Below are 18,128 nucleotides of genomic sequence, written 5' to 3'. Positions count from 1 at the left end.
CATGATAGCCCACAATATTACAGGAACAGATGCTGATGGGCTTTAATTATTGCTCAGCATCAACAGATAGTAGTCAATTATTTGTGTCCATTAAAATGTATACGTAACGCAAGCATCAACAGAAACAAAAGTAAACCTAAAAGCTCAACTAAGTGCAATTAAATTATGATAGGATCAACTTTTTTGGATAAACAATCTTTTTTTTTTTTTTTTTTTTTTTTTTGAGAGAACAGAAAAGCAGATTTTCCATATCTGTTTTATAGATTTGGAATGTCGTAAGAGGAGAAAGCCTGCAAAATGTAATATGTAAAAATATGATATTTTTGCAGGTCATGAGGGAGAGGAAGAAATCCAAACTTGCAAAATGTAGTGTTCAAAAATAGATGTGATTTTTTTGCAGTCAGGAACATCATGAGGGAGGATGGGGAAGTGAAAGAGGAGTTGGAGGAAAAGACGAAGAATAGTGTAATTTTTAAGAAATACCACAATTGTGATTAAACATGCATACATTAGCATATTAATTTATGATTAATATATTAATTCATGGATATACATATATATTAGCAATATCTCACGGGTAGCAGTGCGAAAAGGCTATATGTCAGTACTAAGTGCATTAGTGCCTCACCAGTGACGATATGCAGCCGTATTGCACTGCTTTGAGTGTCATATCGCATTTATACAACAGTTTGACGGCATAATTCTGTATATAAAAGGAAAATCAAACATAGAGAGTCTCAAAAACCCTTTTGCTTGACAAACTACTTTCTTCTGTCATTCATTCACATCTGCAACTGATGTCAGAACAGTAAAAACTGTTGCTCATTCACCAACGTCACTTTAGAGCAAGTGTTTGTATGATTCACTTGCTTAATTTCTAAAGTGATCACAGAACAAGTGATTTTGCTCACATTCTAAGATCATAAGGCTGAACGGCATGAAATGCCATCAGTCTACAGAGATTTCTCAATATTTCTGTTGCAATCTGGATATCAAAATAATTAACCATAAAAAAGTTAAAGAAAAGCTAGCACTAGCAGATTACTATGGTATAAATACAGCACTACAACATAGAAAAGAGAGAGATTGCTGGTGCTATCTTGTGGTGGTAAACCATCAATGCCAAGCATGCTGATGGCTGTTGACACGCTGAATGTTTAATATTTTATTGCCGAAATGATAAATATTTAAAATAGACTTTATCCTTATATATGAACTGCATATTTGCAATCTAAACAACTACATTCTTGCCTAAAAAAAGCCTCAAAAGCACATTATGTTGTCCAACATAATATTTGTAAAACGGTAGTGAGTTGTTTACTCTTCTGTTTGGAGCTCTATGTGGGCGTATATTATATAAATATATATATATATATATATATATATATATATATATATATATATATATATATATATATATATATATATATATATATATATATATGTGTGTGTGTGTGTGTGTGTGTGTGTGTGTGTGTGTGTGTGTGTGTGTGTGTGTGTGTGTATATATATATATATATATATATATATATATATATATATAATTTTTTTTTTTTTTTTTTAGCAAAGCATTAAAAATTAAGTTATTCCAACTTAACGTACTTCTTGAGGTTTGGACATGAGGAATCCTGCTTCAGAAATAACTCCTCTCCCTCAGTCATCTTTCCATCAAGCAAGTTTCAGTTGGCAACATCGCTAATTAGAGATGCCAATAACGCACCAATAACTTTGTTGCCACACACCGTAAAACAGAAAGAATAATTTCTCATTCTTGCCATCATATGGATTTACTCTCATTGTCTAGACACCGGCCTCACAGCTCCGTGAATGTCGGTGCCGTCACTTATTGATCCGCGATCGGCAAGAGTAGCTTTTGTGGATGCTACTGAGCTACTTGACTGATAAAATAGCTTCGCTACTGAAAAGCTATTTGATTTAGAAAGTAGCGACACTACCGCCACGCTACTAAGAAATGTAGTTAAGCTAGTAGTGTCACTAGTTGTAGCGACACTACTGTCCACCTCTATATCGTTATAATATATATATGTGTTAAAAAAAATATTGCAGTTAATTTGTTAGGAGGGTTTAATCTATGCAAGCTATGATGACTCAATAAATATATATATATATATATATATACATATATATATATATATATATATATATATATATATATATATATATATATATATATATATATATATATATATATATATATATATATATATATATATATGCAGAATTTAAAGCACTGTGTAAATAATCCATCCTAAATCAAACATGACTTGCTCAAAGAACATTGCATACATTAAACAAATGCAGAAATAATGACAGAATAATGTGCAGCACTCCAAAACAAATGGGTTAATTATTCTAATTAATGAATTTTAATCCTTGTTTATAGTATTAAATACTGTTAATGATAAGTGACTGGTGCACTGTAAAAAAGTCCTGCATTCCACACAATCAATTTGTGTTAGCATAGCATGGAAGAGTTAAGTTAACTTATTAGATTTTACAGATTTAAGTAAAGTAATCTATTAAAATAGCCACCCTATACCCCCCCCCCCCCCCAAAAAAAAAAAAAAAAATAAATAAATAAATAAACAAACAAATCTTAAGAAATGTATTGTATACTACTCATTTTAAATAAGTCATTTGAACAAACAGCAAACATCATTTTTATTCAGTCTGAAATAGGCTTGGAAATTGGATATTACACAAGAATAGAAAGATTCACAAAAAACAGGAAAATTAGCGTTTAAACCCTGAGTGTCCCTTCATTCATTCATTTGGTTAGCTCCACATCTTCTGACTGGCAAGATTTCTAGGTCTGTCGGCCAAGTCTTGCATCAGCTCTCCCTCTACATACTCTAAAAGCTGCAGGAAAGAAATCTCCAACTAGCCAGAGGTTAGACTGGTCTGTTTTGACAATTTGAGAGCAGGGTATTGGGCTCTACAGCTAGTCAGGCATGGAGACCAGCTGGCAGATCAGTTCTGAACCAGCTTGGCGGGTTGGTTCAACCACCTGTCTGGCAACTAGACTTGTTTCAGGGATACTCATTAATGAACAGAGTGTCAAACTCCAGAGTAAAGCAGAGTTCAGGACCAACAGGGGCTAAACAAAAACACTAAAAAAATAAATATGTTACAGTATCAATAATTCTAAAGTTCTAGAAGGGGCTAGAAGTATATGTATTTCTACATTCTATAAAATAGCAGGCTATTTAAACCCAAATTGGGTAAAATATGAACCAACCCAAACATTGGGTTAAATTGAATTCAATTAATCATTTTCATTCATTCATTCATTTTCTTTTCGGCTTAGTCCCTTTATTAATCTGGGTTCGCCACAGCAGAATGAACCGCCAACTCATCCAGCATGTTTTTACGCAGCGGATGCCCTTCCAGCCGCTACCCATCTCTGTGAAACATCCATTCACACTCATACACTATGCACAATTTAGCCTACCCAATGCACCTGTACCACATGTCTTTGGACTGTGGGGGAAACCGGACCACCCGGAGGAAACCCACACGAATGCAGGGAGAACATGCAAACTCCACACAGAAACTAAATAAATGCTTCATGCCACATTTAAAATCCAGAATTATGCAGTTTTGATCCTGATAAAGTCAGTCATCATTACACAATCAAGACATAAGAAAACACACACACACACACACACAAAAATATAGACAACATGTAAACAAACACACACAAACAAACAAAAAACACATAAAAAACACACACACACAATCAACACACATACATAAACAAACACCCAAACAAAGACACACTCAAAAAAACGTACACACAAACACACAGATACACAACACATGCACACAAAAATAAACACACTCCAACACACACACACACACATACACACATAAACAAACACACAAACAAACAAAGACACACCCAAACAAACATGCATACTCACACACACACACACACAGATACACAACACAACTCAAAACTCTGGAACGGGATTCCACCCCACATCAGACATGCTTCAACTCTATCTGTTTTTCAAAAGCGTTTGAAACTCCATCTTTGTTCCTTAGTATTTGAGCCTTGTAAATGTTGAGGGGTTTGCCTAATGCTTTAATTGTTATGTATGTGACGTAGATTTTATTTTTACTATTGATTGTGTTTAGCACTTTGGGCAACGTTGTGGTGTAAAATATGGAATATATAAATAAGCTAACTACCTAACTAACACAAACAAACACAAAATCACTGACACACACACACACACACAGATGCAGATAAAAAACACCCACAAACAAACACACGCAAACATACATACAGTACATGCAAGCTAACAAACAAGTAAACACACAAACACACACATATGTGCAAACTCATACAGACACACACGTCATTGGCCAGTGAGAACGTCGCCTGCAGCAACACAACTGGCCATTTCTACACATCGAATGTTCACCACAAAACAATTAATGATGAAAGCAAGTGCTCATTAAGAGCCATGTTCTCATTCCAGCCAATAATGAAGTGTTTGTTATTTATGCCATAACTGTAATCCCACACCTGCCGTGCAGCTCAACTCCACGCTGCACTTCCAGGTTATTTATTTATTAATTAATTTATTTCCATAAAGACGATAGCTGTAATTCTAGGGGAGCAGGGCTTGTATAATAGCTTGTAATGTTTTAAATGTTGTTCTCAGTTACCCCTGAGCTCTGGCAGATGGAAGGCACGCAAAGACACATCGTCTCCGGGGTGGGACTCGCAAAGCTATTTACACATTTCCTTTGCCAAACGGAGAGAGTAATTATCTGTCTCAAAGAGAAATCAATCCGATGGCATGGAAGGCCTCCAAAGGCGCAGCGGCAATATGAAAACTACAAACGATGATGATGAAAAAATGAGCTGTACGTGGACGAGCGGCGGCGGTGGGTTTTTATTTTCAGTGACTGTTCTTTGGTTTGAAGCTTAGCAGAGAGTCGGTCTTTGAGTAGCGTTAGCATGGCGCTTTAAAGCAGCGGCACACTGAACATGGCAGATGGGACCTGGCTCTTATTAAATTTAAACAGAACAACAACAGCAAAATAAAAATAACACACAGTAAATTATAAAAAATAAAGCTACTCTCTTGTAAAATGTTCTTAGTCGGGGTAAAACGAGGTGAGAAGATATGATGAAAATAAGTTGAAATGTAGGTTGGAACAACATAAGAACAGAGAAAAAGCATTAAATAAAAATAAGACAGACAAAACCCATTCATTCGTTTTCTTTTCGGCTTAGTCCTTTTATTTATACAGGGTCGCCACAGCTTAATGAACTGCCAACTTATCCAGCACATGTTAACGCAGCGGATGCCCATCCATAATGGGAAACATCCATACACACTCATTCACACACATACATTATGGACAATAGCCTACCCAATTCACATGTCTTTGGACTGTAGGGGAAACCGGAGCACCCGGGTGAAACCCACATGAACGTGGAGAGAACATGCAAACTCCACACAGAAATGTCAACTGTCCTAGCCGAGGCTCGAACCAGAGACCTTCTTGCTGTGATGCTACAGCACTACCTACTGCGCCACCATGTCGCCTTTGACAAATCCCAGAGATTATGAGAACTATAAAAAGTAAGTTGTAGTAGCTAGAAAAAAATAAGTTGCGAGTACTAGACAAATTAGGTTGTGGTGGCTGAAAAATGTTAAGTTGTATTAACTAGAGCAATTAAGTTATTCCTTTATTCATTCATTCATTCATTTTCTTTTCGGCTTAGTCCCTTCATTAATCCAGGTTCACCACAGCGGATTGAACCGCCAACTTATCTTTATGCAGCAGATGCACTTCCTGCTGCAACCCATCCCTGGAAAACATCCATACACATTCATTCACACACTCATACACTACGGACAATTTAGCCTACCCAATTCACCTGTACCGCATGTCTTTGGACTGTGGGGAAACCGGAGCACCCAGAGGAAACCCACAGGAACGCAGGGAGAACATGCAAACTCCACACAGGTACGCCAACTGACCCAGTCGAGGCTCGAACCAGCGACCTTCTTGCTGTGAGGCGACAGCACTACCTACCACACCACTGCATCTTGTGTTATAGATTATGTATGTCTGTATGTAAATATGTATGTATGTATGTACAGTATGTGTGTGTGTGTATGTATGTATGTATGTGTGTGTGTGTGCATGTATGTATGTATGTATGTATGTATGTATGTATGTATGTATGTATGTATGTATGTGTGTGCGTGTGTAAATATGTATGTATGTATGTATGTGTGTGCGTGTGTAAATATGTATGTATGTATGTATGTATGTATGTATGCATGCATGTATGTGTGCATATATGTATGTGTGCATGTATGTGTGCATGTATGTATGTATGTGTGCATGTATGTATGCATGTATGTATGTGTGCATGTATGTATGTATGTATGCATGTATGTATGTATGTATGTACAGTATGTGTGTGTGTGTGTGTGTGTGTGTGTGTGTGTGTGTGTGTGTGTGTATGTATGTATGTATGTGTGTGTATGTGTGTGTAAATATGTATGTATGTATGTATATATGTATGTATGTATGTATGTATGTATGTATGTATGTATGTATGTATGTATGTATGTATGTGTGCATGTATGTATGTATGTATGTATGTATGTATGTGTGTGTGTGTGTATGTATGTATGTATGTATGTATGTATGTATGTATGTATGTATGTGTGCATGTATGTATGTATGTATGTATGTCCTACTTGGTGATATCAGGTTGGTCATGTATGTATGCATGTATGTGTTTATTTGTTAGTTTGTTATTTGTTGGGGAGGACGTCTTTTAATTTAACTAAATAAAACATATCTAAAACTCTCATAAACATCAGACCAACCCTTCAAACACAAAACTCCATTCTCTTTGTGTCCCAAAAAAGGAGAGAAAAAAAAAAAAAAGCCTTGGCTCATTCTCCTCTCCAAAAGCGTAACATTAGAGCTCGTCAGGCCCCGGCGGCCCCTAAATCATCGCACACCTCAATAAAATGTTTCATCTTGCTGAAGCTCACCAGCGACACACCCCGTTATCCAGACTAGCGAGAGAAAAGAGAGCCTGCAGTGACTGCCGTCTCTGCATATTAATTTACGTTAGCTGTGTTTTGGGCTGGCAGGTGCAGGTCTCTACGAACTGAGCGGACCATACATCACCTTCCCAGTCTCTGAGGAGAGAGAGAGATCTATATTAGGGTGTCAGTGCTAACAGCTAATCATTAGCGGAGCCTTTCCTGGCCTGTAATTAAAGTGCCGAGCTTCATTTTCCCCAAGGTTTGTTGAGTTTAAGGAGCCACATATAAAAAGCCCAAGAGATGGACAGACACTTGGGTGTCTTTTGCAATAAGGGAAATCCGACACTGGCATGCTAGCATATTTCTCACATTTAGAAGCAGATTAATAAATCAGAAGAGTCAGAAGCAAATAAATAATAGGCTCAAACAACAGGGAGAAACCCAGTGGTGGAAAACTAATTCTAATCCTAAAATTAATCAAGATTAATATTGTATTTTTTTTTCCCAAATGTGGAAAAATTGGAAAGCAACTTCCAAAATCTACACATTATACAGTACCAATTACTGTCATATGAATTTAAACGGTTCCATTGAAATACTACTGTCTCAATTTAAGAATTTTGAATTATATTATATGATTTCTAATTGTCAAAATTAATAAAGATTATTTTGTATGTTTTATTCCAGATATGAACATATCCAAACGGTGCACCATTTGTTGGAAAAGTTACTTCTAAAATGTACTGTAACATATTATACAGTACTAGTTACTGTCATTTAAATTTAACTGGTTGTATTGCAAAATCACAGTCTCTGAAATGTAATGTGATAAAATACTTTTGTTTTACTATTAAGTTACTTAACCACAGATTAAAGACAAACCACAAATATCCACAAAAGTGTCTACGTTTCTTAACTCTAGTTTTTACTTTAACTGCAATTATTGATTGAGTTTTAAAAAATTTTATTTCAATTTTTTTAACATATTCATTCGCTTTCATGACATCAGAGAGCCAACACTGTGTAGAGTTGTCATGGCAACCATATACAAAGTCCATTGAAATAGAGCACCACTAAAATTAAATACAAGTTTAAGATCATTTGTACCAAACATGATCAGACTTTAGCATTTGTTCTCATTAATTTATATGTATTTTTGATCATTTCTTCCAGGAATGGATTCCCAAAAGTAGTAGGCTACTACAGACCACATTTGCATGACACACTTTTTAATCTAACAAGCACAAATATATAGGGCTCTATTTTATCGATCTAAGCACAAAGTCTAAAGTGCATGGCACAAAAGCACTGTGTTAATTATCCTAATGAGTTATGGATGTGTTTTGAGCATAACATGCATTAAACCAATCAGAAATTCATCTCCCATTCCCTTTAAGAGTCGGTTGTGGTACCCCATGTCACGTGTGCTATTTACATGGTGACTTTGTGAGTGGAAAAACTGAATGCTTCACTAGCAAGAAAGCAGTTAAACAGACTATCTGCAGAAAACGGTGGAAAGTCACCCCACTGCAGACATCCATTAGCCTACTTTTTAATTTTGTTTGTTAGATGCAACAATTTGTTTTAAAACTATTTCTAAATTCAATTCTAATTACCACTAAATGGATAAATAAACAATAATAACAAAGTGTGGCCCAGTGTATAATGTGTGAGTTACAGGTAGGGCCAGACGGAATCTGTGGACATTTTTTAGTAAAAAGTCTGCACATTTCGGCAGAATTATTTTGAGAGTATCATAACTAAAACCTTAATATGTAAAATAAAAAATAGATATCTTTTAAACTTTTATTTAATGTTTAAAATGCTAATCCAATTATATCCACTTTATTTGGTAAACAAAGCAAGTCTCTCATATACTACATCTACTAAAAGACAGAACATATTACCGTACAAACTGCATTGTACATAAATCAGATGAACATTTTCATATTAGTCAATATTATTACTGTTAGTGCAGATTCTGTGTGGGCCTAGTTATAGGCTATCCAAACATACGTGCTATTCTTTTGCCCTATAGTGATGGAGACGTCTCCGAAACCCGACAGTTGGACAAATCTATACTTGTTTTTATTAAAACAAATATAAATATGCATAAAATGAATAATACTGCTAATATAAATAACACATACAAATGCAAATTATTACGAATAAACTGAAAAAAGCCCAGCTGAGAAGAAGAAGGCATGGAGGTAGTGTTTTTTTTTATATTTATGTAGAAAATAATTGTTGTAACATTTTATTTCATTAGAATTTTTTCAAATGTAAAGATATTTGAGTAGTTCTTAACCTCTTGTGTGTTTTAAGCTATGTGTCAGCGTTTGAACCCACATAGGCGTATAATTAATAAGTTCTGTGCTGGACTTCAGATCAGTTTTCAGTTGGTCAGTGGTGCAGTTTATTTCAGTCCCTGAAAATAGCAACGTGCCAACAATGCGCCTCAACACACCTCCTTATTAGACACCCATGAGTACACAAAGTGGTGCAAATGGATTTGCTATTTAAGCAACATGGCACAAAATGTAATAATTAGAGTTGCGCTGGTCTGAAAAATAGCAACAAATCGCGTCAAGCATGTCTTGCACCATATTGTGCCAGGTGTATGACAGGGTCTATTTAGATAAATTGATAAAGAATACCATGACAAAACAAGGATTGAAGATGCTTTCACAGTTACAATTCTAAAGGCCAGGGCACACCAAGTCAACACCAAACAAATAGCACCAATGAAACCCAACTGTGTTGTTGCCATGCTTCGAACTGACCAATAAGCAGCCAAACTGTTTTTTTAAGAAGATATTAAGAAGAAAGCCAAAAACCTGTCACCATTCACTTCCACAAAAACAAATACTACTGAAGTCAATGGTTACAGGTTTTTCCAGCATTGTTAAAAGTATCTTCTTTTGCGTTAAACAGAATAAAGTGACCTGTAAAGGTCTGAAATAAGTAAAGGGTGAGCAAATGATGACATGATTTTCATTGAGTGAACCATCCCTTTAACATATTTCTATAATTATAAAAAGCACTAAAACAACTGATAGTACCATATTCATTGCTTTGTAAATTAATTAATAAATGCACCTTCATTATTAAGACCACTTGGATTAAATATGCTAAGAACATCTCCTTCTCTCTTTCTGTTTGCCATCTTACAGAAATATCACACCCCAAAAATGAAAGTGTTTGTCAGGCTGGAGAGAGAGAACGTAGCTGGACTGTGCTAGCTTTGAGTCGTAGCCTCGTACAGGAAGTGATGAATGGGCTAAAGCGGGAGCGATCCATCACGAGCAGGAGTATTAATTAATGTTGTAGGAGGAATGCCAGAAAGACCTGTTTCACATCAGCAAAACCAAAGAGAGAAAGAGAACGAGAGAGAGACCTCGGTTTTCCAGCACTAGCACAAATTTTAGCCTCTCCAGCAACAAAGGCTAAGTAAGCTAAGTGCAGTGTTTGTGTTTACAGAAGCATGAATGTTTAATATATTTAGATACATATCCAGACAGGGGTGTAATTGGGTTGACACACAAGACATCAGCTGCAAATGTCATCTCGTCGATTCAGACTGTGATTTTTAAATATTTAAAGCTGCAACATTAGCATTTAGATATACACAACCTATATATTTTTTTTATTTAAGCTATTTTGTAACGTAGAAAAATATCAAATGCTAATAGAAGACTGTTTACACCTGCTGCTAACATGCATCGAGACTAACGCATACCTGTCAACATTGGAATGTGAAAATAAGGCATATCCCCTGTAGTATAAATAGTATACATTAGAAAAAGCTGCAAATAAATTAGCAATCAGTTTAGCGTACTACATTCAATAGCTATTATGAAGTAATTAAGGGGGAAATGTTGTCTGTAATTAAAAGGAATGAGGGAATCCTGCTGTTTTTATATTCATTTTAAAGTGCATTCATGCCTAAATAAAATGAAAGCACAGAACAGATTCACATATAAGTGCAAAGGGCATCCCCTGGTGGTTCGGCGGTATGGGTTGTGTATAAAGAGGATCGGCTCTTTTGTGTTTATTGCCACCCTTCATAGAAAGATTAAACATATGGGAGAATTATGGGAAAATATCTTTATGGGATAATAGCAGGAAAGAATTGTAAAATACGGTAGAATCCCGAGAAAAACAGAAGGGTTGATAGGTAAGCTAACATGAGATGTTTTACTGTAACTTTTATGTAATACCAGGTGTGAATACAGTAGCCCGTTGAAAAATCAATCACTAAGATTAATATTACACATTTTATTTATGAATAATTATTATTGTGGCGTCAGGGTGGTTCAGTTGGTAACACGATTGCCTCACAGCAAGAAGATCACTGGTTCGAGCCCCAGCTGGGTCAGTTGGCATTTCTGTATGGAGTTCGTACTTTCTCCTTATGTTCTCGTGGGTTTCTTCCGGGTGCTCCGGTTTTCCCCAAAGTCCAAAGACATGCGGCACAGGTGAATTAAAAAAGGTAAGCTGGCGGTTAAAAAATGGTGGTTAATTTTGCTGTGGCGACCCCTGATTAATAAAGGGACTAAGTCGAAAAGAAAACCAATGAATTCTAATTGTCTAACAGAACCAGACAATTCTTTAAGAGATTTTTTAACTGAATATAATAATATACAAAAGGAGATATGTTCAATTTGTATTTTATGTTTGCTAAATAAAATAATTTTTATTGTTTGTATTAATAATTTGGCGAGGTAGCTAAATAAAAGTACAATGGTTAAATAAATTCAACTGTTATTTTTTAAGTTCATAAAAAAGTTAAATGTCAACAATTATCTATACCTAATGATTTGGAACATTATTGTTGATATGTATATTATTATATCACCCAGCCCTATTTAGAATAGACATTTTTAAATATCCTTTAATTTATAAAAACGTAAAAGAATTACACTTATTTGAAATAGAAATATTTTGTATTATTCTCTGATGTGACCATTTTAAAACATCTTTTTGATTAAAAGATCTTTAAAAATTACAAAACGCTAGTATAATACAACTCATGTTTTAGATCCACACAGAATAGTGCATAGCACTTTAAATAACAAATAAAAATCCTGCGCCCTTGACTTTGAACCAGCTTTTAGTTGGTCAATGACATGGTCTACTTCAGTTGCCTCAAAATAGCAACGCACCAGTTATGTACCTTAACACACCTCCTTTTCAGACCAGCATGCCCATGGGCCCATGAATGGGCACGAATGCATTTGCAAAAATGAGATCTGTGATTTGCTGTAACCAAAGCCGTGTAAGATAGGGCTCTAGATGTTGGAATCTTGTACACAACATGCTTTTGGGTAATTCAAAATACTTACAGATATTTTATTATATATTATTATTCAATCAATCCTCTGGAGTCAAAGGCCCCCTTTACACTGTCAGTTAAATGTGACCCAATTCCGATTTTTTGCTCATATATGACACAGAACGGATCTGTTCTATGACCGTGTAAACACGAAAAAAACTCATGCATTCGCATATTCAGAGATCGGTTTCCGGCCTCCTTCATATGTGGAAATAAATCAGATAAAGATCGGATATGTGACAATGCGACTGCCATGTAAACAGGCTGATCGGATTTGAGGCATTCCGTTCTGTACATCATTAAGTGAAGTTTATTCATAAACTAATTTTGAGAGGATCACGTGCTTATGATTTATCACGGCCGGTCTCGCATTTGCTAATCACTATCTTCCAATCATATGAGCAGTAAGCTACTATAAATAGCCACAGTTTTCAGGTCACTTTATCTTCGTTTGGAAGAAACTCCCCTCCTCCCCTATTCTCCTCCTTTACCTCTGATTGGGCGGCACGGCGGCCCAGTGGTTAGCACTGTGAGCCCCACAGCAAGAACACTGCCAGCCCTGGTTCCACAGGACCAGGGTGTTTCTGTGAGGAGTTTGTATGTTCTCCTCATGTTCGCGTGCACTGTAAAAACGCCAACTTTCAAAAATTCCTCTGAACAAAGATTAATAAGTTAACTGAATTTAAATATTTTCATTTGAAATGCTGACAAATAATAGTTAGTTTGTTCAACAAATATGGTGCTTCAATGTGAAAAACTTAAAATATTTCGTTGAACTAATACAAAATTCTTAGTTTTGCGTTGATGCGTGCCCTTCTTGTTGGCGCATGCGCCTTATAAGCTTCTGGCGCATGCGCAATTTACTTCCATAGCTCACTGCAGGGGGTACCTGTCACGTGCGCGCGACAAAACGAACCATCTTTCTTTCTGCGGAGCTACGTGTCAATCGTTTTCATAATCGATTGTATATAATTGTATACATGTTTTTGTGCGATGTGCTACCCATCTGACTGCCCGATCTATTTTACCAGTGTATTAATGATGTGAGAGACCGTGATAGAGCGGTTAAGAGTAGTGGTGGGCAAAGCGAGGCTTCGTGAAACACTGAAACAGTCGAAGCAAATGTGTCGAAGCTTCGAAACGTTTCGAAACCTCACTCTACAGTGACATTTAGTGGTCATTTTTTATATATATTGCACTGAAACAGCTTCAGCTAAGAACGAATGAACAAATTGAGGGATTAAATCCCACTTTGTGAAAGTGGTATCCTTCAAGTAACATAGTACAGTGGTTAAGGTGTCAGACATCCATGTAGGAGTAGTAGGTTACGAAGCCAGTCAGTAGCAGTTGTTTTAAAATGCTTTAATACCAGTTGGTAATGCTTTGCTCTTGTATCGTTTTGTTTCAACATTGGTCTGATATCCGAATAAACAATTTGTGAATAAATATGTCTTGTTTTTGTCTTAAAACAGGGTTGTTGCTAGATCAAAAACGGTGGCCTGAAGTTATCAAGAATTATTTATATTATTCATTAAATTTCCCATTTATTGTATTTTATTAATGTCTACCCAAACCCTAAACCCAACCATACTGTAAAAATATTTATTATTGTTTTACAGTGTTACAAAAATGATGCTAAATTGATGGCGTAACTGTAGCTGTATCCTATTTAGGCTACACAAAACAGAAACATGATTAAAATACATAAAACCATGATTTCGAAGTCGGGATTCGAACCCAAAACATCATGCAAAGCATAAAATCATTAAGCAAACCCACAGTGCTCTAAGCCATTTGAGACAGAGATAATTTGGAGACCTTGGCAGTCAAATTAGGATTCACCAGGTCTCGAAACGTTTCTAAGCTGATCGATGCTTTGAATCGCTTTAGTCACGTGACTAGGTGTTTTGAAACACTTTAGTCACGTGACTTGGGTGCTTCGGATCATGCTTCGGTGCAGTGATTCGAAACACTTGCGCTTCGGGATCTCGACACTGTGTCAAAACATCAGTTTCACGTCAGCCATCCCTAGTTAAGAGCAGGCCAACGACGTTTCTGCTAAATCATAGGTATGTATGTCTTTTTTTGTTGTCATCTAACGTTATATTATTTGATATGTTGGCTTTGATGTGCGCGTGTATCCTAATACGGAACTATTTGTTATAATTTAGCCGTGAGTTACTTGTTTCGTGCACTTGGTTTTGGCTATTTACATCAATAAAAGTTTAGAGTGAATGTATTTGAAACAAATAGCGATTTCAATCGAGTCATTTGCTTTAATAACTCACGATTAATACAATGAGTATCATATAACATACCAGATCAGGTATCCAAGTCAAATATAACATTATGTCCTGTTTATCTAGATTGCTGTCAGCATTGCGCACATCATAACCTTTTTTCCCTTCGAACCAGAGCCAGTGGAACAAACGGTGACGTGTTTAACTGTGTAATTTGTGTGAAAATCGTGTGATTTTCATGTAATTCATTGCTTGATTTGTTAGCTCGACTAAATGTCTATCATATTCAGACCAACTTGCTTTAACAGTCAGCTAGCTTTTATTTACATAAAAAATATAAAGGGCTAAATATATATTTTTCTTTCTTTTTGCTCAAAAGGACTGAAATATTGACAATGACATAATTCAATGCAAGATTTCCTTGAGGAGGTGAGACTTGTTATCATCAGTGAAATTTGACGGTCATTCACCAGCAGATGCAAGAAACCTTTTCTCTTTGCCCAAAAGAAGTTGTTGAGATTTAGCCAGGAAGAAATTAGACAGAGATAACCTGGACTTTAAGGAAGAGGTAAGTCACTATATTGCAATTGCTTTGGTTTCATTCAAGGTAGTAATGATAATGCTAAAAATAACAAACAACATTATTATTATAGGTAATTCAAAATACATCTGTATTCAGCATTTGAACATTTAAATATTTACATTTACATATATATATATATATATATATATATATATATATATATATATATATATATATATATATATATATATATATATATATATATATATATTATGTGTAAAAATTAATATGTATGTTTTTTTTTGTATATTGTAGATCTGCACAGAGTTTTCTCAGATCTGTAATGTAGATCTCCTGAGACAGTTAATCGAGTGACTTGATAAATATACAGCACCTCTCCTGAAACTCTACAGAAAAGAAGGGATTCAATGGGTCCAGAGATGGATACAACTTTAAACAAGATGGATGAGCAGGTACTCATTAAGATTTTTTTTTTCTTATACACCTGTCTTTTAACATGTGCAACATATTTTGTCCTGTCAAGAATTTCATGCTCAGGCAATACAGTCTAATAAAACGTAATTGCAACAATTTAATTGTCCAGCCCTTTTGCATTAATTTTAATTAAGTTGTGTTTTGATTGTGAGATGGAAGTAAGATAAATAACAGATGTTTCACTTGTTTTGAGTGACCATTTCAAATGAATACATTCAAAGAGGAAAATAGAAAATAATAGCTGTAGTTTTTAACTCAAAGTAATTGTCACATGAAACTAAACATTTTTCTAAATTTGCCAACACAACCATTATCAAATTCCATTGTATGAAAACCACAAAATTCTTTTTTAAAAATAAAGCCATGTGTTTTTTCAACAGCATGAATAAAATACTATGCTCATTTAAATGTACTAAGTACATTTTTACTTACAAAACAATAAGATTGTAAAACACCCTTTGTAAATGACTTTCCTTTAGGTCACTGATATTGTCACCGATCGAGAAAGAGCAGCTCTTGAGGGATTGCCAATTTTTCTTCGTAAAAATTCTGCTTGCTTTCTCAAGATATGTCTGGTAAGTTACCCATTTTCATACCCTATTCTACATTTATTAGTCTGCTTGGTAACACTTTTAATAGCTGCACGCTATAAATAATTTATTTAGTATTAGCGAATAGTTAATTTATTTTCTGTTAAGCATAACTCTACATGAAGTGCTCAATGATTGTATTTTTTTTAACTTTAATGATTCATTTGTATTACTAATTTAAGTATTGCATTATTTACAAACCAGTTATTTAAGAATAGTTGGTGTTTTTAAGATCATTCAGAATGCTTAAGTACACGATTAATAAACTATTCAAATTAACATTTAAATATCCTAATATTAAGGTATGTAATAATAGTTACTTTGTATGTTAGTATATGCTTTATGAGCTTAACTTCATCCAGTTGTGACCTAATCTAAAGTGAGGACTATTTATGCTTTATAAATCCCTTATGAATGACAATTAAAGGCTCAGTTATATTCTAAACAGGACAATAAACAACTTTCACAATTGAAACTGTATCAAATAAAAGTAAATCTTTGCAATTTTATGTAAAATAAAAGTTTAAAAAATTGCTAAATATTAAAAAGTTGTCAATATATTGTTCAATTATTATATATTATAGACTATTCAAAGTGTTACTGTTTGTATGTACGAAAGTATTACATGTTTTTATTTTCTTTGCATAATAGTAATAACATTAATAAGTAGTAATTAATATTACACATCAATTAATTTTCCCATTACTTAATCTCCTATAAGGACACGGACCCTGAAGACCACAGCACCAGAGATTAAAGGATTGGAATCTTCACTGTGGTGGAAGATGATAATGGCACTTCTGCATCCCTGCAATATGTGATGAACCTCGCTAAAATCTTGGAGGAGGCCATAGTACTTCAGGATATCACACATCTGCCTGCAGCCTTCGCTTACTTGTTCAGCCTCTTGTATAGACTGAATATGGAACACCCAAAAGAACTCAAATATACTTTTTAAGTGATTCAGCATGTTTTATGGAGGTTGGTGGCACATGATCTGCGAGAGTTCAGTTCATTCATTCATTCATTTTCTTTTCGGCTTAGTCCCTTTATTAATCTGGGGTCGCCACAGCGCAATGAACTTGTTTTACGCAGCGTATGCCCTTCCGGCTGCAACCCATCTCTGGAAAACATCCATACACACTCATTCACACATACACTACGGGCAATTTTAGCCTACCCAATTCACCTGTGCCACACGTCTTTGGACTGTGGGGGATACTGGAGAACCCAAAGGAAACCCACGTGAACGCAGGGAGAACATTCAAACTCCACACAGTAACGGCAACTGACCCATGACCACTTCCTAATGTGCCACTGTTTCAATGTTTTGAGGTCTGTTTTTGGACTTTATGTACTTTGTTGACAAAAGTGCAGTACACTTTAAAGACTGTATGAATGGAGTGGCTTTTAGGGTTTACTCTGATTAGATGATTGTATATTCACCTGGTTTGAATGTTTAGACACACTAATAGCTTGGTTTTAGTAAGGTTGCCAGTTATTTTATGTTGAGGCAGTGTACAATCTTTTCAAATCTGGAAACATTCAGTACTAGTTGTGTACAAACTAGCCCAATGCTGAACACGGCTAATGTCAAATGCTGATTTTGTATGCAAATGTTTTGGATTGTGATTTGAACACAGTTAAAAATAAAAAAAAGTGAATTGACTATTCTTGTGTATTTAATTTGAATCCTAAAAATTAATAGTAAATGCATAATGAATCAGTTTGTTTTATTTTGTTCAGTAAACTAAAAAAATCTTGTTGGGTAAACATAATCATTTTTGTTCAGTAAACAAAAGATCTTGTTGAATAAACGTGAAAATTTTTGTTCAGCAAACAAAAGATCTTGTTGAGTAAACATGATAATATTTGTTCAGCAAACAA

The 18,128-nt window shown here is 35.1% G+C and overlaps 1 protein-coding gene across 1 annotated transcript in view; it reads left to right on the top strand.

The window, feature by feature from the left end:
* Positions 1-17,910, top strand: part of gsk3bb (glycogen synthase kinase 3 beta, genome duplicate b) — an 834,817-nt gene extending 816,907 nt beyond the window's left edge. Inside the window, exons 9-12 of the mRNA XM_073945266.1 lie at positions 15,013-15,201; positions 15,472-15,629; positions 16,131-16,226; positions 16,963-17,910. Of these exons, the coding sequence (XP_073801367.1) occupies positions 15,013-15,018 (6 nt within the window). The 3' untranslated portion in view covers positions 15,019-15,201; positions 15,472-15,629; positions 16,131-16,226; positions 16,963-17,910. The remainder of the gene's footprint in view (positions 1-15,012; positions 15,202-15,471; positions 15,630-16,130; positions 16,227-16,962) is intronic.
* The last annotated feature ends 218 nt before the right edge of the window (positions 17,911-18,128 follow it).

This window comes from Danio rerio, chromosome 1, assembly GCF_049306965.1.
Source record: "Danio rerio strain Tuebingen ecotype United States chromosome 1, GRCz12tu, whole genome shotgun sequence".
Classification (NCBI taxonomy): Eukaryota; Metazoa; Chordata; class Actinopteri; order Cypriniformes; family Danionidae; genus Danio; species Danio rerio.
Note: the sequence above shows the minus strand (reverse complement) of the source record. Positions and strands in the feature narration are given on the sequence as shown.